General features: G+C 37.2%; 1 protein-coding gene across 2 annotated transcripts in view; it reads left to right on the forward strand.

Annotated features, from left to right (window-relative positions):
• Positions 1 to 25,715, forward strand: part of LOC125233106 (inactive rhomboid protein 1) — a 243,103-nt gene that overhangs the window by 162,473 nt on the left and 54,915 nt on the right. For both annotated transcript variants that reach the window (XM_048138968.1, XM_048138969.1), the window contains exon 2: positions 17,467 to 17,847. In XM_048138968.1, coding sequence (XP_047994925.1) covers positions 17,467 to 17,847 — 381 coding nt within the window. The remainder of the gene's footprint in view (positions 1 to 17,466; positions 17,848 to 25,715) is intronic.

The following is a 25,715-nucleotide window of genomic DNA, read 5'->3' on the forward strand; positions in this document are numbered from 1 at the left end:
ATTTCAATAATTTGTTTAATAGTTCGCTGGTTGTAAACAATACAAGTTTCTGTCATTGCAATACGCTGTGGCTATGAGTGGTGTTAATTACTATTCTTCTGATATTCTCCGGCGCGCGTGCCGTAGCACCATCCCGTTTGAGTTATTGGCTGCGTGCGGCGCATGGGCAATCGGGGTGCTACGAGTTTTCGTAGCGGCGTAGCATAGTGGAATACCGTAGCTAGTAGCTTCTGATTTTAATGACAGGTCAGTGAAATAGGTATTAATTATTTGTGGATATTAACTGTAAAGCTGAGTTTAGACGTGCAAGTTATTGATGCAAGTTTTGAGACAGAAGTATATGCAAGAATGAGATGCAGATATTTGCCACTCACTCTTACCTATAGTTGCGTCTTAAAACTTGCAGCAATAACTTGCTGCTCTAAACTCAGCTTTAGTGTCAAAAGCGACGTTTTTAGGTGAATACATTTTATATAGTAACTAGTTATAAAATTATTTCTAAAACTAGCTGTTATTCTTTTTATTGGACTCATAATTTTTCAACAATCGCGCTCTTATTTAACATAAATATAAGTAAACATTCAAAAATATAGTTTTCGTACTAATCCACACCAATAAAAGAGAGCTGGTGAAAGTAATTTTAAATTAGAGGTATAATTGATAAAAAAAACTCAACACTATCGGCATGAAGACAGCTGGATACGTAGGACTTTACATAAAACAAACATCATATTTAAAAATTACAATAACTTATTTGTAATTCTTACCAGTATATATTTACAATTTAATATACAAATTCAATTGATATTGCAATATATATAAATAGGTAAGTAATTAAAACTATTATGTATACAATATAGAACAATACCTAATAACTAATAAAAACATAAAACTATCCAAATAAACTATTCCCTGTCGTTCCCGGTGCAAAAGTGCCCATAACGCTCGCAGCATTTCCGCGTTGAATTACTATGGACAGTTTTTGCACCAGGAACGACTCGGAGCGGGAACTTTCTCCTTTATGCCTGAGTCGACGGCCAAATCCGCGTACAAAGCACTTCGCGTCTGTTCAATTAGGTAAACTAATATCTGGGCAACCGAGCTTCGCTCGGTTCTGTTTCGTATCCTTGACATGTGTCGCCATCTAGTTCAAAAATGAATAGTACCTACATCGAGCGAAAGAATTCTCAGCCTTAACAACACAACTACTCCACACGAGATGGCGCGCATTTCGCCACAAAAACTCAAATAGTGTATTTTCTATTCGTTTTAGCCTTGACCTGTGTCGCCATCTAGTGTTTGCAATAAATAGTACTTACATCGACCGAAAGAATTCTGTCTTAACAGTACAACTACTGCACACGAGATGGCGCGCGAAGAAAAACGCATGAAAACTCGAAAATTCGCGTTTTCCGGGACCTAAGGATAAGTTAGACCGATTTTTCACCCCCAAAAACCCCCACATAACAAATTTCTGCGAAATCGTTAGAGCGGTTTCCGAGATCGTCAGTGTAAATAAATATATATATAAATAAATAAATAAATAAATAAATATACAAGAATTGCTCGTTTAAAAGTATAAGATTATATTATATTTTCACCCACACTGTTCATACTAGTAGGTGGCTACTTTATGACTTTTTGACAGACAATGGCCAATCTATTACAATCTGCTAACTTTATAATAACAGCTAAGTAAAACAAAACTCTAGCTAAAAATAGAAAACAAAACTTTATATACGCACGTGCTTGCTTTTCTACGATTGTTGTCTTCAATAATATAGGTTGTCTGGTAGAGATCGCTCTTTAGCGATAAGACCGCCTGTTGTCTGCCTCTATTTATTTAATCATTTGTTTTGTCTCCGCTGTATCTTTTTTCTGTATCTCTTGCTGAGGTGTGCCAATAAAGAGTATTCTATCTATCTATTGCTGAGGTGTGCCAATAAAGAGTATTCTATCTATCTATCTAATATCGGCAAAAGGGTTAAGAAACAAAGGCTGTACACTCTGTATAGTCAACAACACAGCTGTGAATACAGGCAAAGTGCCAAAAACATGTATACACACCTTAATGTACAGGCAATAAAGTTCTGTATAGGTACGTAATTTTGGATCTTTGCCTGTATTCTCAGCTGTGTTGTTGACTGTAGGACGTTTGTGTAGGAGTATACATTCGAAATTCTCAAGACCGAGACGCCTACGACTGGCTAAAACAAAAATGAAGAATTCCAGGGCATTCCAGACATCTTAAGAGCTAAGCATTTTTGAGTGCCTTCAAAGAGGAGCGCGTGTTTTAGCTAAGATTATGTAGACACGTCAGCGCTGCCAAATACATAAACGCTCACGATAATATAGCTATCTCTATCGCTCTTCCGTATTGGTGTGACAAAGCGCGAGTGCGTTTCGATCAGCGTCTGGCGTCAAAGATTGTCATTCGTCTAGGCCAGCTGCCGTGCTAACGGGTAAAGGGTAACTAAAAAAAAAAAACATACAGACGAATTGAGAACCCCTTCCCTTGAGATTTGGAAGGTGGTTAAAAAAGGGTAGGTACTTTGAATAAAATGACTGGTAACAAAAATATTACTTTTTAAAGCGAAAATGAAAAAAAAAAAAAAGATTTCTGCAGAAGTCAACCCTGCGACCTTTTGGAACATTGGTCCAATTTTTATCCTCTTGAACTTGAAACGTTAAAATAATGAATTTTATTTTTTCAGCTTCTAAGAAATTTAAAACTAGGCACCTTCATCTATGCAATGTTTAACTATGATTTCACATAAGTAGAAATGATTCCACATAGCGATCACTACCTATATATAAATATAATGAGGTATATAAATAAAGAGGTATAATAATTATGTATCGCTAAGGATGATTTGATTTATAAAGGATTGCCAATGTTCATTCTAAGCATCGCACCTCCATTTGTTAGCGCCATCTATTAGATACTTATCATAACTACACTGATGAGGCCTACCTTTTTAGGGTTCCGTAGTCAACTAGGAACCCTTATAGTTTCGCCATGTCTGTCTGTCTGTCCGTCCGTCCGTCCGTCCGCGGATAATCTCAGTAACCGTTAGCACTAGAAAGCTGAAATTTGGTACTAACATGTATATCAATCACGCCAACAAAGTGCAAAAATAAAATATGGAAAAAAATGTTTTATTAGGGTACCCCCCCCTACATGTAAAGTGGGGATTGACTTTTTTTTTCATTCCAACCCCATCGTGTGATATATTGTTGGATATGTATTTAAAAATGAATAAGGGTTTACTAAGATTGTTTTTTGATAATATTAATATTTTCGGAAATAATCGCTCCTAAAGGAAAAAAAAGTGCGTCCCCCCCCCTCTAACTTTTGAACCATATGTTTAAAAATTATGAAAAAAATCACAAAAGTAGAACTTTATAAAGACTTTCTAGGAAAATTGTTTTGAACTTGATAGGTTCAGTAGTTTTTGAGAAAAATACGGAAAACTACGGAACTCTACACTGAGCGTGGCCCGACACGCTCTTGGCCGGTTTTTAGTGTTCTTTTTAACTAACAATATATGGATCATAGTTATCTGAAAATAAATATTTTTTTTTTTTTTTTTAACTTACCCTACCCTTTTGACGCGATACCCTTTCATTTTGCTTTTAAAGCCCTAACGAAAGCGCTTACCTAAAATAGCCCAATACCCTTTCAAAACCCTTATCATCGGCTCAGCCTAACGCCATAAGGGTAAGCCTTATATTGGGTTTTATTTGCTTTCCCTTATAGAGCATATCGTGCGAGTTTAAATCCTGTACCTCGCTCATAAAGCACACATTACTCCGAACGAAATAACATACGATCGTTACCTACGGCGGCACTGTGTGTGATATTTGCGCGTTTCTGTTTGATGGAAACGGCTGTAGATAAAATAAGGTTCAATTTTCAATACCAAATACTTATAGTTATGATAGGCTCCTGCTTTGCTCAAGTGTAACATAGGCAAACGCTGCTTTTTAGGGTTCCGTAGTCAACTAGGAACCCTTATAGTTTCGCCATGTCTGTCTGTCCATCCGTCCATCCGTCCGTCCGTCCGTCCGTCCGTCGGCGGATAATCTCAGTAACCGTTAGCACTAGAAAGCTGAAATTTGGTCCCAATATCTTATACTTTTAAACGAGCAATTCTTGTATATTTATTTATTTATATATACCGACGATCTCAGAAACCGCTCTAACGATTTCGCCGAAATTTGTTATGTGGGGTTTTCGGGGGTGAAAAATCGATCTAGCGTAGCCTTAGATCCCGGAAAACGCGAATTTTCGAGTTTTCATGAGTTTTTCTTTCGCGGTAGTAAACGTAAAATATGGTCGTTAATTTCGCCGCGCGCGCATCTATTCCGCTTAGCTCAGTCGTACGAGGTCGGTCTAATGTACGCAGATAGATCGTAATTGTAGGTGTCAGGGTTTCGAATCCAAGCCAGAAATTAAATTTTTGTTTTTTGTCTTTTTTTTGTTTTTGCATTTATAAGAGTTTTTTTTTTATCTAAAGACGTGATATATTAAAATAGAACCGAGCGAAGCTCGGTCACCCAGATATTGTATATTCAATCACGCCAACAAAGTGCAAAAATAAAAAATGGAAAAAAATGTTTTATTAGGGTACCCCCCCTACATGTAAAGTGGGGGCTGATAATTTTTTTTATTCCAACCCCAACGTGTGATATATTGTTGGATAGGTATTTAAAAATAAATAGGGGTTTACAAAGATTGTTTTTTGATAATATTAATATTTTCGGAAATAATCGCTCCTAAAGGAAAAAAAAGTGCGTCCCCCCCCTCTAACTTTTGAACCATAAGTTTAAAAAATATGAAAAAAATCACAAAAGTAGAACTTTGTAAAGACTTTCTAGGAAAATTGTTTTGAACTTGATAGGTTCAGTAGTTTTTGAGAAAATTATGGAAAACTTCGGAACCCTACACTGAGCGTGGCCCGACACGCTCTTGGCCGGTTTTTATAATGTGTATTGACGTGATATCATGATATTAAAATAAAGAAATGTGTCATTTGTTCTTATAATAAATTAAAACATGCAAAAATATTTGGCGAAAATATGATTTCCAGGCTTGAAAATAACGCCATCTAGTTTTATCCCTAAAAGGCTCATACATTTCAGGGGTACACTTTTTGTATGAGATTGTCAGCGATATATATCGTCCTTCTTGGTATCGCCCAAAAAATTCTGTACATTGATGTTGGCTTTTACTTTAAGCAAATAAACTCCTCTTTTTATTAAAACTTACATCACATGACAATTATATTATAATAAAATAAAAATTAAAATTAAATTAAACTAAATAAATCTAAAATTAAACTAAAGTAAATCTAAAAACGGCCCCTGTGGCATAGTACCGAAGACGCTGGCAGCATTTCCTCGCTGGATTGTCAAGCTAATACGCTGAGCGAGGAAGCTGCCAGCTCTTCGGTCGCCGGTGGCGTCTCTTAGTCTCTTCGATAAGTCCTTGAAGAGACTCAGAGCGCCAGGGCCCCACGGACCAAGGGTCTCGACGCCGAATGGAATAAAAATATATTCGGCGCCGAGACCGCTTATTTATTACTCTTACTTACTCTTTTTATTTATTTTATATTTAACTCTCATTTTAAAAGTTTCTTCACAAGCCCCGCTCATTTATGACTTTGCTGCTAATGGACTTAGGACTTTGAAGTTGTTGCTCCCGGGTGACGTAGATCCGACTGCGTCATTTGCTTTATGATTGTAATGCTCTTACATAGACACAGTTTTATACTTTTACGGCACTTACGGAGTTAAAACTCGGTAGTAAAAGTATTACAGCCCTTAAAATGTTATTTCTAGCCAAGTGACCTCTGACCTGTATATAGCTGAATTGAAATATTTTGAAAATTTAGTTCGAATCCCGGTAAGGGCATTTATTTGTGTGATGAGCACAGATATTTGTTCCTGAGTCATGGATGTTTTCTATGTATATAAGTTTTTGTATATTATATATATCGTTGTCTGAGTACCCATAACACAAGCCTTCTTGAGCTTACCGTGGGACTCAGTCAATCTGTGTAAGAATGTCCTATAATATTTATTTATTTATTATTATTAAAAATAATCCCCGTAAAAGTTAACAGCGAGATTTCTTTCATAAAGTAGATGGGAGATAACCTAATTTTGAAACAAACACTGCTTAGAATTCCTAAGAGTTGGCTCGTATAAATCGGAGGCGAGAAGCAAATATTACCGAGATTAGAGCAAACTTCACGAGAGTCGAGAATGTTCTTGTTAGGCTAATGCTCTTTTAAATGCTCTAGTCGTTATTCACTCGTCCCGTTCCCAATAATAGTCTTAAAGCTGTTTTACGGTTTAACTTAAGCTGTGAAATTCTGTGATAATTTTCGTGAATATGTCCCGGTTATAAGCGCATTATGCGATTAATCCCCCTCCGGTCCCGTCCCGTATGGTCACGGGTTAAGAATTCCATCACCCCCTTTTCTCCCGTGGGTGTTGTACTTGTGGTGCTCCCACACTGGGAATAAATGTTATATAACATGACGTCAGAGGGACAGTTCGATGGAGCGCTGTCCCTGTCACACACGGTTATATAACACTAGCATTTCCCGCGGCTTCGCTCGCGTTAGAAAGAGACAAAAAGTAGCCTATGTCACTCTCCATCCCTTTAACTATCACCACTTAAAAAATCACATCAATTCGCCACTCCGTTTTGCAGTGAAAGACGGACAAACAAACAGACACACTCACTTTCCCATTTATAATATTAAAGTATGGAAGTATGGATTTATAACAGCCCAGTGTGGGAGCACCATTAGAAGTCGACTCTGGGACTTGGGTTCAATTGTGATGTGGGCCATGGGCTACCAATCTTTCACTGTGATACAATTATGAATTACAATTTCGGTCTGTGTTGCTAAGAGCAATTTCATGTGCTCTGCCTACTAGAATACGTTGCTGCTTTTGGGAATACTTTGGCTTAAATTGTTATAAGTTATTATGTAGGTATGTATGAGAGAATTAATTTTATTCCCTGGAAATAGTCTCTTTTATAAAGTACATACATACATACATACATACATACAATCACGCCTGTATCCCATAAAGGGGTAGGCAGAGCACATGAAACTACTAAAGCTTCAGGGCCACTCTTAGCAAATAAGGGGTTAAAAGAAAACGAAACTGTGACATTGCAGTGACAGGTTGCCAGCCTCTCGCCTACGCCACAATTTAACCCATATCCCATAGTCGCCTTCTACGACACCCACGGGAAGAAAGGGGGTGGTGAAATTCTTAACCCGTCACCACACAGGCACATACCCACATTTTACCTGGTCCTATTCATATTATTCACTTTTGTCCGGCTGGTCATTGAATATTTTATCACGAGCCAATATCTTACACGTGTTGCGAAGATCTATCACGTTTTATTCGTACACAACAACATACACCCGCTGTGGGCACGTTCCAAAACACGTTCACTTTACTAATGTGCCAATATCTTTGTTGTACCAAGGATGTTTTTTATATAGGTCGGACAATCTTCATAAAAAGAATCGTACCTCAATTTTTTAGCGCCACCTATTAAATACTGTCATAACTACACTAATGATGCCTACAAATTTCTTTTTTTCAAAATGTGTATTGACGTGATATCATGATATTAAAATACAGAAATATGTCATTTGTTCTTTTAATAAATTAAAAACACGCAAAAATATTTGGGGGAAATTCCAGTTCCGTGCTGCGAAACAGCGCCATCTAGTTTTATTCCTAAATTTTCAGAATTTGGGGTCCCCTCAATTAGCAAAAGTTGTTAACAAAAATTAACTCGCTGTTAGTTTTGTGACGACAAATTAAGCAAAAAATCTGTCTAAAAATTTAGTTTTTTTTACATTCTGAATGTAGATTATCGCTTAAAGTTTATGTAATTAACACAAAAACAATATTTTTATTAAAAATTCATGCTTAAATTGTCGTCACAAAACTGACAGCGAGTTAATTTTTGTTAACAACTTTCCCTAATTAGAGGGGTCCCAAATTCTGAAAAAGCCCCTACACATTTCAGGGGTAACACTTTTTTTGTACAGGATTTGTCAGTCCCAGTATATATCGTCCTTGGTTATACTATGTATTCGACATTCGTATCTTTCTATTGTATTTAAATATAACAGTTACGAACTACGGTCCGTAGATAGGCTTATTTGTGTTAGTCGTATTTGTTAGGACTATCATTGTTTGAAACAGAAAGCTATTTAAAAGAAACAAACGCTTCACGATCACAACGTTGTTACGTGAAGGATTTCACTCGATAGATAAAATCAATACGCGTAAAAACACAGTCTTTTCAATTTGTTTTTCCGATCTTTATGTATTTACTAGCTTTTACCCGCGGCTTCGCCCGCGTAATAAAAGTATTCATTAAGATTTTCATTTGGATCCGTAGGGACCGTAGGTTTCTCTGTAGGTATATTTATCTGCGATTATTTCGATTGCACATAATACTTTTGCTTGCAATGATTGTAGAAATATTACACATCGACCACAGCGTAGGTAATTCTATATACGCTGGGGAAACCTTTATAAACATCCCACATAGCCCGTATTTCGACACTATGATCGGTGGGTAAAAAGTACTTTTTTCTATTATCCCTTACAATTTTTTACATTTTGCTTATACTTATCGCAAACGTAATCTTCAAGCAAGCAAACAACGATCGTCTTAGAGCACATTGATTGTAAGAGACCGCCGACCGATTATCCGTATCCCTCTAACGATACCCATATTATCCGTATCCGTATCCGTATCGCTAACGCTATCGCTATCGCTATCGCTATCGCTATCGCTATCGCTATCGCTATCGCTATCGCTATCGCTATCGCTATCCCTATCGCTATCCCTATCGCTATCCCTATCGCTTTCCCTATCGCTATCCCTATCGCTATCCCTATCCCTATCCCTATCCCTATCCCTATCCCTATCCCTTATCAAGATGTTTAATGATATAACACTTTAAGTTCTCGCGCTTTGTACACATATTTAAAGTCACATACAGGTCGAACGCGATTAATTAACATTATTTTTACCTTTTTTCCCAACGTTTCGGCCAGGTTGCACTGGCCGTGGTCGCGGAAGACTGACGTCCCAGCAAAATGTCACCGGAGATGTAAGCAACACCAAACTACCCGATATTAATTTATATAAATGTTCGGGGTAGACAAATAAATATAATCTACCCGCTTTTAGTTAATGTTTATTTCCCACCATGTTTATTTTAAAGGTAAAAATAATGTTAATTAATCGCGTTCGACCTGTATGTGACTTTAAATATATGTTTAATGATTTCTTATCAAGTGCTAAAATATAAAGTTTCATGGTTTTATCATTTAAAATTAAGAAATCCCATACAAACTTTCAACCTCTTTTTCAACCCCTTCATCCCTTTTTTTCGAAATAAAAAGTAGCCTATGTTCTGTCTCAGGGTCTAAAGATTGTCTGTTCCAAATTTCATCAAAATCGGTTGCGTGGTTTAAGCGGGAAAGCGTAACAGACAGACAGACAGACAGACAGACAGACAGACAGACAGACAGACAGACAGAGTTACTTTCGCATTTATAATATTAGTATGGATGGATATGGATGTAATGATAATATTTAATTTTATTTTTATGATACATTAGAGTTTACATTTTTATTTATTTTTAATTGTATATACCGGTAGCTGTCTTTGTTTAATAACATGTTATCATTTATTTTAAAAATATATACATACATACATACATACAATCACGCCTGTATCCCATGAAGGGGTAGGCAGAGCACATGAAACTACTCAAGTTTCAGTGTCACTCTTGGCAAATAAGGGGTTGACAGAAAACGGAATTGTGACATTGCAGTGACAGGTTGCCAGCCTCTCGCCTACGCCACAATTTAACCCATATCGTACAGTCGCCTTCTACGACACCCACGGGAAGAAAGGGGGTGGTGTAATTCTTAACCCGTCACCACACGGGTGAAAAAAATATATGAAAAATATATATATATTTCACACTATACAACTATTTTTACGAATATTGTATCCCCTGAACCCTGAAGTCGTACATTGCACTTGTTTTGCTTGCTTGTGTTGACTTTGCAAACGCATATTTTAAGTAAAACGTGTGACAGTTAAATTAACTTTAGTGTAAGGTCAATACGGGTAAGTGTGTCATAAGGAGAAGTGTGTCTGGTGAAGTAAAACGGTCAAATGTGATGACATTTGACCGTTTTACTCATTGTGATTCATACTTTTGCTACATGCTACTTACCTACGATTAGTTGTAAACGTATGAACTCTCAATACACACTGATAATTGGTTTACTCGTAAATATGTCAAATGTGAAGATCAGACACACTTCTCCTTATGGCACACTTATCCGTATTGACTAAATATGATTTTTGCTGATCAATATTATAAGTACCTATCCATAATTTAACTTAATATATATTATTTTCACCACCCTAGTCCCTTCTGTTTCTTTATAAACTGATGAGAAAGTTGCATTTTATCCAGAAAATTGGTATGAATTTACTTTTGCACTCGCAAAATAAGTTCATCCAAATTTTAACTTGATGTCCTAAGCAGGATAGTAGACTTGATAACTTTGTCCCTTTGTAAAACAAATAACTATTGTTTAAGTGTTAGGTATAGCGATTATCGTGGACAATTAAATATGCGATCTGTAATAGTACATTACATCAGAGGCCGGGAAAATGAGGATTTCCGGCCAAGTGGGTATATACGGCCGAGCGAGCGTGCGAGCGAGGCCGGATAGGGATACAAGGCCGGGAATCCGTTTTCACGCCGAGGCATGTATAGTGCTTTTCTCAAACATACAATGAAATAAAAAAAAAATGCTCTAAAGGACAATATTTTATAAAAAAAAGTTACTTTGCAGGCCTAGGCCTAAAAAATAATATGAAATCCCTTTACAGTCCTCTCGAGTTGTTGCGCCCAAAAAGCGATACTTCCCAGCCCATTTTAAGGAACGTAAAGACAATATTTCATTGCATGTTTGAGAAAAATATATTTTACGTACGTTAACTAATTAAAATCTTCTCTTGTTAGATTTATTTTGTTTAATTTTATTTTAAGATAACATTATGTACCTACCTGTACTTCATTAACTTTATTGTATCTCATCTACTAAAATATTACATTTCATTGTCCAAGTAAATTCAATATTTAAACAAAACAAATTAATTCTTCTATTGTTTGTTCCTGTTAATATTAGGTACTTATTAGTTATTAACCACAACGTTAGCGTTATGTTATATGGGTATCTACTTAATGTATGAAAATCTAAATATATGATATGCTCACGTGTGTACAGTGTACACACCTGTGATCTGGGGCCTTACCATGATCTCTTAACGCGATTCAGTTTAGGACCTAAACTGAACTGCGTCGCTATTTCCTACCACGACGTTGTTATTGCGATCAAATTTCGACCGAGCGAGCGATAAGCGTCCCAGCCGTTTCATTCACTCATCTCAAGTGTATTTCGTACCATGACATGCCACTTGAGCCTAAACTGAATCGCAGGAATGTCAAATTTAGCGATTCATAAAAAGTTACTCACTTACCGCATTATTCTGAATCGCTTTGTTGCAACACTAGCGATACTAAATAGTTTTGTGTTTTTTATAAGGAGTAGGAGATGGAAAATATAACTAAAGCTAGTTTCATCACCTGATTAATTTATTATTTTGGTTTTTCGATCCTTACCGATTCGATAATAAAATATAAAGTTTTATGATTTTGTTTAGTAATATTTACGGACCAACTATTCCAACTAACTACACGTTTTTACATTTTTAGAGTGCCCTATGATCTCGCAACTTTCGCAAAAACGCAAATCAAAAAGAGCGAGAAAAAGTCTGATCCTTTTTTAGTCGATATGCAAGGAGTCATGTTAACACTTGCGACAAACTATGCCTAGGATGGCTAAGGAATCAACTAGGTCTAGCATAACTTAGCGATATACATTAAATTTAGACACGAGTGAGCTACCTACAAATACTAATGACTTACGTATTTGTTAAAATATCATCCAAACACTGCGAGTTCTAGGCTTGTGTCGTTCACGAACTATGAACTGTTAGGAATAAAATCCCATCAATGACCGAAATGAACTGAATCTTTCCGTGGTCTGAGAATCGGTCTTTGCTTATTTAGTTCAGTATAGGATCGGCGAGCGCGAGCGGTTTGGATCGAGAACGAGTGTGTGACTGCGCCGACCGAGAGCGAGAGCTACTTAGCAGAGCAACAAAAAAAGTCAAGTTTTCATATTAAACTTCGGTTACTTACAACCTTTCGGCCCGGAATGTTACTATCTGTGGACTATTTGTATAATTTTGACACTATTCGGTCCCATTCGCTCTGATCTTTCCGACCGCAGTGGTCGCTGGTCTGGCTGAACTAAATGAGCAAAAGACCTAAAAGAGCGAACTAGTTCATGGGAGCGATTGAACGAGATCGGAGCGCTCCGATCAACGAACGAAACGGCACAAGCCTAGCGAGTTCTATAGCCGAGCACAGCACTTCAAATACATAAATAAAAACTTTATTATTAATTACCTACTAGTCAAGGGCGCGATGTTCTAAACATAAGCTTTAACGAACTGTCATTATATATATATTTATCATTTATTTATAGTTTTGTTCAAAAAGACACGATATTTTACACAAAATCATTGTAATTATTGTGAATTTTACATTTAAATAATTTAAATGTTTCTTTTTCCAGTTTTAAGAATAAAATAAAATTAAAAATTAGTAATCGTTCCTGGTTTTCGAACGATCAAACGTCACAAGGGGAAAACGAGATAGATTTATACGATTCCTATAGCGTCATCCTTTTCTTGTCAAAACGATTCAGTTGCGGACCAGAGACAATATCGGTCTTTCATTCACTTGTACGCGGTTCAGTTTCGACTCTGAACATTGGAGGTCATGGTAGCAAATTGAGACGCTCAGTTTAGGCACCTAAACTGAACTGCTCTGCGTTTGAATCGTTTTTAAAAAGATCGTGGTAAGGCTGCTGGTCACAGATCACATGCATTTTAGATTTGAAATGCATATTATGTGCAGCTTACACGTTGTTTATTTAGTAATTTGCACTAATTGAAGTCAAATATCCCGTGTGGTGACGGGTTAAGAATTTCACTACCTCCTTTCTTCCCGTGGGTGTCGTAGAAGTCGACTGTGGGATATGGGTTAAATTGTGGCGTAGGCGAGAGGCTGGCAACCTGTCACTGCAATGTCACAATTTGGATTTCTTTCAACCCCTTTTTGCCAAGAGTGGCACTAAAACTTAGTATTTCATGTGCTCTGCCTACCCCTGTATGGGATACAGGCGTGATTATATATTATGTGTTTGTTAAGTCAAATAATGGATGCAAAATAATGGATGTTTCTTAGATTTCGATCTACCTACATTAACTATGAAAAAATACATTTTTCGAAATTGTGTGTTGGTTCCATAGAAAAGTTGCCAAGATGACCTATGTATGTCACAGATATTTTCCGGGACGTATTAGCTCATCGGCGGCCGCGCTCGTGCGGCACACGCACACATTTACAATACTGTTTCATACAACGATGTATAAGCACCTACCCGCTTTAGGCGGCCTACCCGCTTTTGGTCTGGTTACCCTACGCTATAGGGTAACGCAGACTAATACATCAAAATCCCACGAAAGAGGATAAGATGACCCACTTTGCGATCTGTAACACTTTCTGATAGACGTGTGCTACTGGTGGGTAGACGTGGGTTACCATGAACTACTGTCTACCAACGCCGTTCAGTTTACGTTGAGAGAAAGGGACAGAGTGTCTGGCGTGTAACTGCTATAGCGTTGTCCCCTTTTGTCAGCCTAAACTGAACGGCTTTAGTATTTTATGGTAACCACTCTGATCGGTGCAGGGGTGCAGGCAAAGGCACTTACGAGTATAATAAGCGAATAATTCAGTAACTATTACAAGATGCGAAGTCTGCAACAGAGTCTGTGGCTCTCAGTCGGAGTCCCACGTGACGCAATAATAAGGAATATTTATCAAAGGCGTTTACCTGTATATTGTATATCTGGAGCACCTCGAGCCTCGGTGCCGTCACGAGCAAATTATTGCCGCGCACCTGTGCCGTGCATTATACCTGAGCCGTTATGTTGTGTCATTGTCAATGGTGACAGCCAAATTAAATCTATATTTTAAATATCAGATGTTGGTTAAGTGTAGTCAAAGACATATACGAGTATAACTCCGTATAGACAGATAAAGTCTAAGAAAAAAACGTACCTCAGTACCATATTAATATTTGACATTTTAAAACATCAAGCTAAGAATATGGGCTAAATTATCAAAACAAAACTGAGGTTCAAAAGTTTTAAACCCGTGTCAAGAGATGGCAGTCTATGCACTGTGATTACACATTTTTCTTAGACAGTAACTCTCTATAATACTCGATCCTCTTTGGTGTAGTCAAGGGTCTTGTGACTGAGCCTCTACCGTTTTTGACTTTTTAGAATACGTTACTTAATTGCGCAATCGTCACAGAAAATGGAATGTGTACAGAAAATTAGTACTTGATCGAACCAAAAAATACTTTTTTCATTTATTCGCGAATTAGAAAAGTAATCTTTTTTATTTTGATTATCTTGGATTTAGACAAAGTAACGCCTGATTCCGTCGATTATGACAAATCAGAAATCATCAAATTAATTATTTTATGGTCTGTAATGTCATTGAAATAAGTTTTCAAATAAATAATAAATAAATAAATGTATTAAAGTAAAATTTGATATTTGCCAGTCGCTTTTCGGTGAAGGAAACATCGTGAGGGTCCGGACTAATTCCAATAAGGTCTAGTTTAGAAGATCAGATGTCAGTTGCTTTCGTAAAAATTAGTGCCTACGCCAAATCTTGATGAGGTTACTTGTCAAAGTAGACCCCAGGCTCCCATGAACCGTGGCAAATGCCAGGATAACGCGCACGAGGATGATGATGATGTATTAAAGTAAAATGACAAGGTTCCAGAATACTTGAGAAAAATGTGTACTTACCTATTCGTTTATTCAAAATATGCCTTTTCTAGGTAAGCCTAATAGCAAACATTCACCATCAAAATGCAAATTCTAATGTCTGAGCCGGCTGCGAATGATTTCAATTGACATTCGCTCATTGCCCGTGGAATTGCAACCGGAAATACCGAATAAATCCGTTCGATTTGACGATGACGTTCACTCCGGAACGGATTTCGTGCCTCGGCTCGGCTCCGATCGACGTTAATTATGTCTCGATGCAGTAGTGACTTGGATTTCATCAGTTTATTAATTGATTTCATGATTATTTTTTGAAATTTTGGGTTCAGATGCTACATGCGTCTTCTGTGTTCTGTGTAGCATTTATGTACCGTTGTAGGTACCTTTTTTACGAAGTAGGAATGCAGTTGCGCGCGTCTTGAGGGATTTGCCGTTTTTCACTCCTGTATTAGTGTACTGTAGTGTAGTTGTGATAGTGGGGAAACGGCAATATTTGTCTTTTTCCCATTCGTGAGCCCGTATTGGGATTGGGGTCATTTTCTCACTGCGCCCTTTGACCATCGTAGACACCTACAATCAAAATATTACTAGTATTAATGGTTTCTTTAACTTATATTTCCTCATAGTGTTGTAGTGAGTAAGGTTACCAGAGCTTAACGAATGTATTTGAATCGGCAACAAACTCATACCTCTGAAGTTGTAGGTGTCCATAGCATATAGTGACTGCTTATCATCCAGCGGGCCGTATGTTTGTTTGCCACTGACGTACTATTAAAAGTTATCTGCCCCTGTTCGTTCATGTATTTCAATTATGATTAATACTTTACAACCTACTTCAGTTTATGGTGACGTATGTAGAACTGGTTTACATTTATAATCACACTTCCGCTCTGTCTGAAACGCACGCAACGAACGCTAATTTGGGCCACTAAAACGCACGAATGTTTTACAAATTATTTGTACAAAGTAGCTAAGGTATACTACCAGTAGGCCTAGCACATGATGGCCGCGAGAGTATGTCGCCGCGAGATAGATGACACGTCTTCCTCTAACTGTATTAATGACATAAGGACGGGTAGTCTATCTCGCGGCGACATACTCCCGCGGCCATCATGTGCTAGGCCTACGGGCTCGACACGCGAGTGCTGAATTGAGGGCCCGGTCCTGTCAAATTTATTGACAACAATTTAAGATCGAAATGATCGACTGCTCATAAAGTGGAGGTCCTTCTAATTTGGTAGCGCGTGTAAAAAATCTGTATACTTACTATTAATAATAAGAAGTAGGTTATAAATATCTAAAAAAAATTACCCCTAATACACTTATAGGTCGAAATTGCCGAGAGTTTCAGCCGCTACTCCCTGTCAAGTCATTATAATTTCAATTAAGATTTATTTTTAATATTCCAGGCTTATAAAGTTCCCTTTACTGAAACTTTTGAGATGGACTGTGAAGGGGTAGGAGCTAAAATAAGTCGAAGACCTTGGTCCAAGTTTTTATAAGGGAGATGTGTAATTTAATTATGTATTCCTCTTAAACGGGCATAATAAGTTCTTGAAAATATGCCTACTATAAGAGTAGCTTATGGTGTACGTACACAGTACTTAAGGTCATTTTCAGAATTTGAGACCCAAAATTAGCGAAAGTTGTTAACAAAAATTTACTCTCTGTCAGTTTTGTGAAGACAATTAAGCATAAAATCTGTCTAAAAATTAACTTTTTCACGTTCTGAATGTATATCGCTTAAAGTTTATGTAATTGACACTAAAACAATATTTTTAATGAAGTTTCATGCTTAATAATCGTCACAAAACTGACAGTTAATTTCCTCTGCCAACAAACTGTCCTGCAGTTTGGCAGAAGATTTAATGTTGTTAAAAAAGGGTTTATTTTGAGAATAAACGATGTTTTTTTTTTGCTAATGACTTACGCTAATTTTGGGTCCCAAATTTTGAAAATGCCCTTAAATTTCAATATAGGGCAATTGTTAATAAATCTAAAAAGGTTTTACATGCCAATTCAATCCAAAATGATGCTATGTTAAACAGCAGTAGTGCGAAAAGATTTTCCTTCGTATTTTCACGGAAATGTACCAACGAGTCATGCTATTTCAATCAGTCTCAGTACAAGACGTACTGGACTTTTCGCACTACATTGTAGCTATCTTTTGCGCAGGTGTCTTGTTGTAGGTAATACGCAAGTGCGAACAGGCGGACACGTTAAAATCACCGTGCGGCTGCTAACCGATATGATTCTTATGTCGTTAACATTTTGGTTTATCGTCCGTGTCTATTCAAATTGTCTTGTTACGTAACAGAACTATAATATCGTTATTATCAACGGAACATGTTTGTAAACGATAATTCATTTGTTTCAGGCGGTCAAGCGCAGGCTTGCTGGCGCCCCAGCTGGCATGCCAGAGCGCGTCGCCGCCGGCGCCGGCGGCGTCGGCGCCCCTCCCCGCGCCCGCGTCGCCCCCGCGCGTGGTTTCCGCGCCCCCCGCGCCCGTCGCACCGCCCCCCGACCCCGTGCCCCAGCCCGCGCAGGAGGACGGCGTCAGATTGCGAAGAGTGCACACAGTCGCGGTGCGGGACTACCTCAAGAGGGAGACGCAGACGTTCTTCGGCGTACAGAGGGACAATGAGAGGGAACAACGGCGGCTGTGGTTCGAGAGGCGGAGGAGGCACGCGGCGCGGGCGCTCGGCGACCTCCGGCTCGACCTGCCTCCGAATCATCATCCTGATGATGATGATATTAGGTGAGTTTCTACTGTATTTACCTCTATACCTATATCGTTTGTATTTATAGAGGTAGAGTCATACCAAACTCAGTTGGCAGTGATTTTGACAGCCCAAAGTCCAACTGGTTAAAATGTCAAAAATTAACTAGGTACTATATGTATAATATTATGACTTTTACACAAATTATGACTTTTACAAAGCTAACAAAGTCGTGGCTAATACTTACGCCGTGTCTTGCGTGGGCGACGGTCGCACGACCGTCGCCGTCGCGTCTCATACTTCCATATCGATAAGGTTTGATTTCGTATGCGTGGCATCGCCGTCGCGCGACCATCGCGCGACCGTCGCCCACGCAAGCCACGGCGTTACTCTACGTTGCGTAATTTTGTACAAGTGTATGTACATGTACATTTCTGAGCATTAATGATTGATCAAGCTCTCCCATTGCCAAAAGCTTTCAACTTACACCATGCGGCTTACGCCGTAAAACCGCTAGGGATCCGTCCTAATTTCTCGAGTAGGTATTGTATAAACTTTGAAAAGTAAGCCTGTATAAAATTTCTGATTTTATCATGAGTTTAATATGGGTATATGTCTGGACTTCAATAATAGCAGACTGGCATATTCACCATAGTTTAGTGAGGTTTCAGAGAAAAATTTACGCCTTTGTATATGTTATTCACATATTAATTATCTGTCTTAAGAAACGTGTCTGCGACAAATTCACAAAAGTCCGAATTAAAATATTGACATCTTATTGTTTACGAATCACAGCGGCAAGTAGGGTAATCGAATTATATTGAAGTCAATTAAGACAGAGATTGATTGCCTCGGTCTCAAGAGTAAGTCATTGGGGCTCGAAGTCTGAAAATAGATTTATTTTTTTGTTATCGTCTGGCAAATACTTGCTATTATTCGTGTATTTTCTTTGGAAACAATATAGAATATTGAAAAAAAATATTTCCGTACTTTTATTTATCATTTATAGGGTCGGGTCGTGCACACATCCTTAAAACCCTACTTTACAGTTGTCAACACAAGTCTATAGTATATTCGCTAAACACGCACTTACGCATACACGCAGTATTTTCTATACTGTATTTTGTATTTGAATGTATTTATTTCTATCGACGTTCGTTTTTCGTTGACCGTCGCATTTATACTTAGAATTATTGAGCAAATTGTATTAGTTTGAAAGCAGCAGAGCTCTTAATGTTGCAGTCTCTAATGGAATCCTAAATCCTTAATCCCGAAGCAATATCTCTATCTACCTCTACACCTAAGCTCTCTCTATCTAATTCCAATTGCTTATTGACTTGTAAAATAGTTATTTGTTATACAAGGGAGCAAAGTTGTATTTTAACCGAGTGTAGAATTGCAACACGAACTAGCGAATGGATTCTAGGGTTGAACTACGAGCTAGCGAATGGGTCGCTAGCTCGTGGTTCGAAAATAGAATCCTGAGCGAAACGAGTAGTTCAAAAATAGAATCCTGAGCGTAGAAAGTGTTGCAATACACACGAGGTAAAATAACTTTGCATGCCGTGTGTAACACATAACTTTTCACCTCACTAAAGCGAGGAAACACGCAATGAAAACAACTGGAACATAATTGCACAGAAATAAGTCAATTTGCGTTTATTACAATTTCCACGATGCACCGACCGACACCACAAAAGTTTCAAATTAAGAATCAAGAAGAAAATTCTATTTGGGTGCGTTCCGTTTCACGCGTTTTGAGATTGCAATGTTATTTAAGGTGCGTTCTGAATAAGTACAATGGAAGAGTCAAAAATACAATTTCTTGTACGATTTCAAGTGTCTTATGGTAAAATCATGTTATAAAATTGTTTGAATTTTATGTTTTTAGTCGGATACAATTCGATATTAAATTATTCTTACGTTCGCATCACATGATTTGTTAAGACAATTTAAACACAGGGAGAAAATTGTCCTGTCTGGGACATGCCTTTACAAGAAATTATATTTAAAAAAATAACTAATGACACGTTCGGATTTCAAATATTCTTTGCACTCTTGTGGATAAAATGCGATTTTGCTATCTGTTTTTAAAGAATAAAAAAGTCCTTTCCGAGCTATTTAGTGAGGTGAAAATATAATTATGACTTGCAGATGAATCTGAAGTAGAGAATCAGCCACTTGATTGTACTTAAAATAAAATATTTTATACCATGCACGAAATAAAGCATCTAATAAGAAAAACAGGGACAGAAGTTATTTTTAACTCCAGTTTATATTTTATAAATCAGATAGAAATATTTAAAGTAAATCAGTTGACCGTGACGTCACTCAATGCGATTTCATATTAATTCCATAATAGCAAGTCGTTCAAAATCGTTTTGACAGTTCTTAAAAATAAGCTGATTTGAGTAGGAGGAAAAGTGGCTCATTTTCAGAATTTGGGTCCCCCCAATCACTATGCGCTATGCGCTAGGCCAGACCGATCGTCACGAATATCGTCGTCATGAATGTGCCTTGATACCCGTACCTATAGGGGCATTTTCAGAATTTGGGTCCCCCCAATTAGCAAAAGTTGTTAACAAAAATTAACTCACTGTCAGTTTTGTGACGATAATGAAGAATTAAATTTCAATAAAAATATTGTTTTTGTGTTAATTACATAAACTTTAAGCGATAATCTACATTCAGAATGTGAAAAAAGTAAATTTTTAGACATATTTCGTGCTTAATTGTCGTCACAAAACTGACAACGAGTTAATTTTTGTTAACAACTTTTGCTAATTGGGGGGACCCAAATTCTGAAAATGCCCCTATACGGGTATCAATCAAGGCACATTCATGACGACGATATTCGTGACGACCGGTCTGGCCTAGCGCATAGTGACCCTGCCTGCTAAGCCGCGGTACTGGGTTCGAATCCCGGTAAGGACATTTATTTGTGTGTTGAGTACAGATATTTGTTCTTTGGGTCATGGATGTTTTCTAAAGCTTACAGTGGGACTCAGTCAATATGTGTAAGAATGTCCTATAATATTTTTATTTTTATTTATTCATTGAAAATATGATATTGGAAATATGTTCACGAAAAATCTAGGGATACAGCGAGAAGACTCCGATCAAAGCTAGTCACCTCCTGCATATACTCGTATTAGTGTAAAAAAAGTATTTTGACTGGATAAAATAGGTTACGTTCCGTCGATATAACGAGGATTGACCTACTATCCTAATACCCAGCTGAGAAGCACTCAGACTATTATTATTGCAGGCTTAAGCTGCCTGAAACTGATCTGCCCACTTTAGCTGACGAAGGATGATTGTAATTAATTGATGTACGCCATTTGTCATAGCCCTAACATAGCTACTTATGTAAAACAATATTGTTGAGATACCTACTAACCAGCAATTTGGTAACTTTTATTATTTATGTTATACATTGTGAGGAAACCGGATTAATTCCAATAAGGCCCGGCCCAGTCGTGGCCCAGTCAATCGTTAGATGGCAGTCGCTTTCGTAAAACTAGTGCTTACGCCAATTCTACGTCCGCTTTTACAATTGTCTAAGCGGACCCCAGGGTTTCATGAGCCGTGGCTAATGTCAGAGGATGAATGAATGAGGAGGCACACTCAAAGATTTATGACAGATGACGCTACCTCCAGTGGCGCTAGTCCATTGCACTGATAAATAATTTCACACATGAGAGCGACAAGATGATATGTTTTTACTTTTTTCTCTCTCTCACATATGAATGACATAATTATATGCCTAAGGCACTTGCACAGGCGCCGCCTGGCGGGATAAAATGTCAGTGTGCCCTCTCATTGATGGAGGATAACATAAGGAGGATGATGGTATCATATATGTTTAGTGCCTTCCACATATTCGATATGAAGATTGATATCGATTGGATAAGTATAAATTACAGTAATGCTAATACCCAATAGATGACACTTTTCAGTCACATTCTATTAAGATTGAAAGTGGCATCTACTGATATACTGTTAGACACTGGAGCTTAGCCTTACCATATAGGAATAAGTCAGGGAAGAGTTGCAACTCCATACATCAGTAAATGCGGGTTATTTGTAGTGACATCTAGCGACAATCACGCATCAAATAGCGTAAATTATCAGTACCACTACCCGATACTTGGTGTCAACAAGAACAAACAACAAACAATACATTTATCCAAATCTATATTACATAAAGTCTAAGTAATAATAGAAAAATAAACTATAGAAATATACAAGAGCTTCTTAGAACAAACAGTAACTAGGTCTAGCCTGTATCGTGGGGACTGGAGCTTTGATCCTACGATTTACCAACTAGGTGCGGAGAATACAGATCTGATAATTTTACAGGCTCTACAGGCAGTTTTATAACAATATTTAGTACATATACTTACCCTGCTTAAACAAATTAATAAAGTTTTATTTGAAAATTACTAAAACTAATATACCTAGGTATAACAGTGTCTCGTCTTCAAAAAATGTAATCTTAAAACAGTTTACAACTTATATTACAAGCAGAAGGAATTGAAAACAGAATACTGATTAATATACTATTTGTAATGTTAGCTAAAAATTGGTGAGCATTAGACTCTTCGTTCGTCGGGTCATCTATTGACAAGTAGCAGTACTGATAATTTTCGCTATTTGACGCGTGATTGTCGCTAGATGTCACTACAAATAACCCGCAATTTTACTGATGTATAGAGTTACAACTCTTCCCTTACTAAACTTATTCCTCTTCTTATGGCCTTACTAAAGATCGAGCTCAACAGAGATTTTGTAATTCTGAGAATGTCTATTAATGCCTTTAAAATATCGGGAGAAAGGAAATCGAGTGTTACGCCTGTGATATTGAAGTATTTAGCCTCATTGAAGCGGCACGTGTAAGAGTTTATATACTTTGTCAAGGTCTCTTAATGTTTCGTACTTTGATGGGAGCCAAATAATTTTAACACCAGTTATAAAGAATCTGAGAGAGTACTTATAATGAGTTACTCGTAGTTGAGTAACTTTTTAGGGTTCCGTAGTCAACTAGGAACCCTTATAGTTTCGCCATGTCTGTCTGTCCGTCCGTCCGTCCGTCCGCGGATAATCTCAGTAACCGTTAGCGCTAGAAAGCTGAAATTTGGTACCAATATGTATATCCATCACGCCAACAAAGTGCAAAAATAAAAAATGGAAAAAATGTTTTATTAGGGCACCCCCCCTACATGTAAAGTGGGGGCTGATATTTTTTTTCATTCCAACCCCAACGTGTGATATATTGTTGGATAGGTATTTAAAAATGAATAAGGGTTTGCTAAGATCGTTTTTTGATAATATTAATATTTTCGGAAATAATCGCTCCTAAAGGAAAAAAAGTGCGTCCCCCCTCTAACTTTTGAACCATATGTTTAAAAAATATGAAAAAAATCACAAAAGTAGAACTTTATAAAAACTTTCTAGGAAAATTGTTTTGAACTTGATAGGTTCAGTAGTTTTTAAGAAAAATACGGAAAACTACGGAACCCTACACTGACCCGACACGCTCTTGGCCGGTTTTTTGGAAACATAATATTACTTTGCAAAAGTTGATTTCAAGTTTAACACCTTAGTTTGTTTACCAAAAAAAACTTTAGTTACACGTTTCTGCCTAAAAATAAAAATAGGTCGCCATTGAAATATCGCGCAGAATCAGTAGGTTCTAAAAATGCACACGAACAATTTATGAATTTCCGATATTCGTTAGTTTACATGATACTAAAATACTAGTACATATTGTTACAAGTTTCAACCACGTTAACTTGCGAAAAGTTATTTTGTACGGTGTTCCTCTCATATAAAGTGCACCTTGTGCAGGCAAAGTGCTGATATCAAGTGCAGCACATAGTTTGGAACCACTCACAAACACCGAAGCTACTAAGTACACATACGCATTACGAAGTAGAGTTAGGTACTGGTCCCACCGCGAGCTAGTAAGCTATGAGCTATCGGCTATAATTTAAAAACGAACAAAAGATGAGTACTGCCGTGCAAATAAAAGAGACACGGCGATATTGATAGTTCACCGCTGGGCGAGTAACTGTAAACATCGCCGTGTCTCTTTTATTTACACAGGAGTGATAATCTTTTGTTCGTTTTTATGGCCGATAGCTCATAGTTTACTATGTCGCGGTGGGACCAGTGCCTAAATATATTAATTAGTCATGTATGGTTATTAAAAACGAAATATAATATATCTAAGGTGTCTAACGAAGGCGGAGTCATGTATGTGTGTCAGAACTAAAATAGTATATTATATAACGGTAAAGTTATGAAGGCTATAAAAGTTGAGTACCGCGGTTAGGCCACGAAGGCTTGCCGAGTGGCCTAAGTAAGGTACGAGACTTTTATAGCCTTCATAATGTTACGATTGTATACTATACTTTTTCTACGACAGCCACATACATACCTATTCGAGAATAATAAAATGGGGTAGTTACTTACTTCATGTAATGAATGGGAATATTTGTGTGGATCGTCGTAGCATTGAGTATTCTGTCCACAATGTTGATGGCGAGAACTTGTTGCACAATTCTTCAAAATATGCCAACAACGCCGTTTCAGAGAAAGTTGAAACATTTTTTTGCAATTTCCATGTCAAAACAATCATAACATTTTTGGTACGCTTTATCTGACTTTTCATGTAACAAATTGTCAGTCAAGCTTTGAGCGCCCATAGCCTTGATTTCTTCGGAAGTGAATTTTTCACCAGAATCACTCATAATTACTTATGTTTTTGCACAATAACGTCGAATTAAAACAAACTACACACCACCGAAATAGTTCAAATAGTTTCGTGATAAGTTTACAAATGTCAAACATACCATAGACAAGAGAAATAGAAAATAAGCCAGTTTTCAATTACGAAAAATGTGGTTGCGTTCAAGAATATTTAAATGTCGAATGTAAAATTATTGGATAAACTTATGATTTTTACCTTTGTTTTGCAATATCTAATATGTAAAACGCATTTAAGTTTATTTATTCATCTTGATTTAAATTATGAACCTAAATATTATATTATTTATTAAAAGTTACTTATTACTGTAAATGAAAACATACCTGATAAATGGAAGTTGTGCTTTTAAAAAAAAAATTAACAGAACTCCTATATTCATATGATTACTGCTTGCAGTAATCCTATGAACCTATAGACAAATAGACTTTCTCATCGTTACTCAAATGAACTTAATTTGGATACCGCTGACAATAATCTAATTGACAGATTTAAGTGCTGGAGTAGAAAAAGGATGTTTTGCTGACCCGCGAATAGATAACGTGCTTAATATTTATAGGTAGGGGCATACGTGGTATCAAAATATGTATGGATATGTTTTGAACAAAGATTACAACCGTAAAATACCATACTTGTGTGGTTCAAAGATACATAAGCTCTTTCCCAAAACTCCAGAGCAAGATCGCGAGGCCGATTCTGATAAGCAGCACATTTTTTATTTGTGCTAAAGAAAATCAACGGGTATTGCTAACCGCACTTACGGTACCTATTGCTAAAAAACCGGCCAAGAGCGTGTCGGGCCACGCTCAGTGTAGGGTTCCGTAGTTTTCCGTATTTTTCTCAAAAACTACTGAACCTATCAAGTTCAAAACAATTTTCGTAGAAAGTCTTTATAAAGTTCTACTTTTGTGATTTTTTTCATATTTTTTAAACTTATGGTTCAAAAGTTAGAGGGGGGGACGCACTTTTTTTTCCTTTAGGAGCGATTATTTCCGAAAATATTAATATTATCAAAAAACGATCTTAGTAAACCCTTATTCATTTTTAAATACCTATCCAACAATATATCACACAATGGGGTTGAAATGAAAAAAAATATCAGCCCCCACTTTACATGTAGGGGAGGTACCCTAATAA

This window comes from Leguminivora glycinivorella, chromosome 14 (genome assembly GCF_023078275.1).
Source record: "Leguminivora glycinivorella isolate SPB_JAAS2020 chromosome 14, LegGlyc_1.1, whole genome shotgun sequence".
NCBI lineage: Eukaryota > Metazoa > Arthropoda > Insecta > Lepidoptera > Tortricidae > Leguminivora > Leguminivora glycinivorella.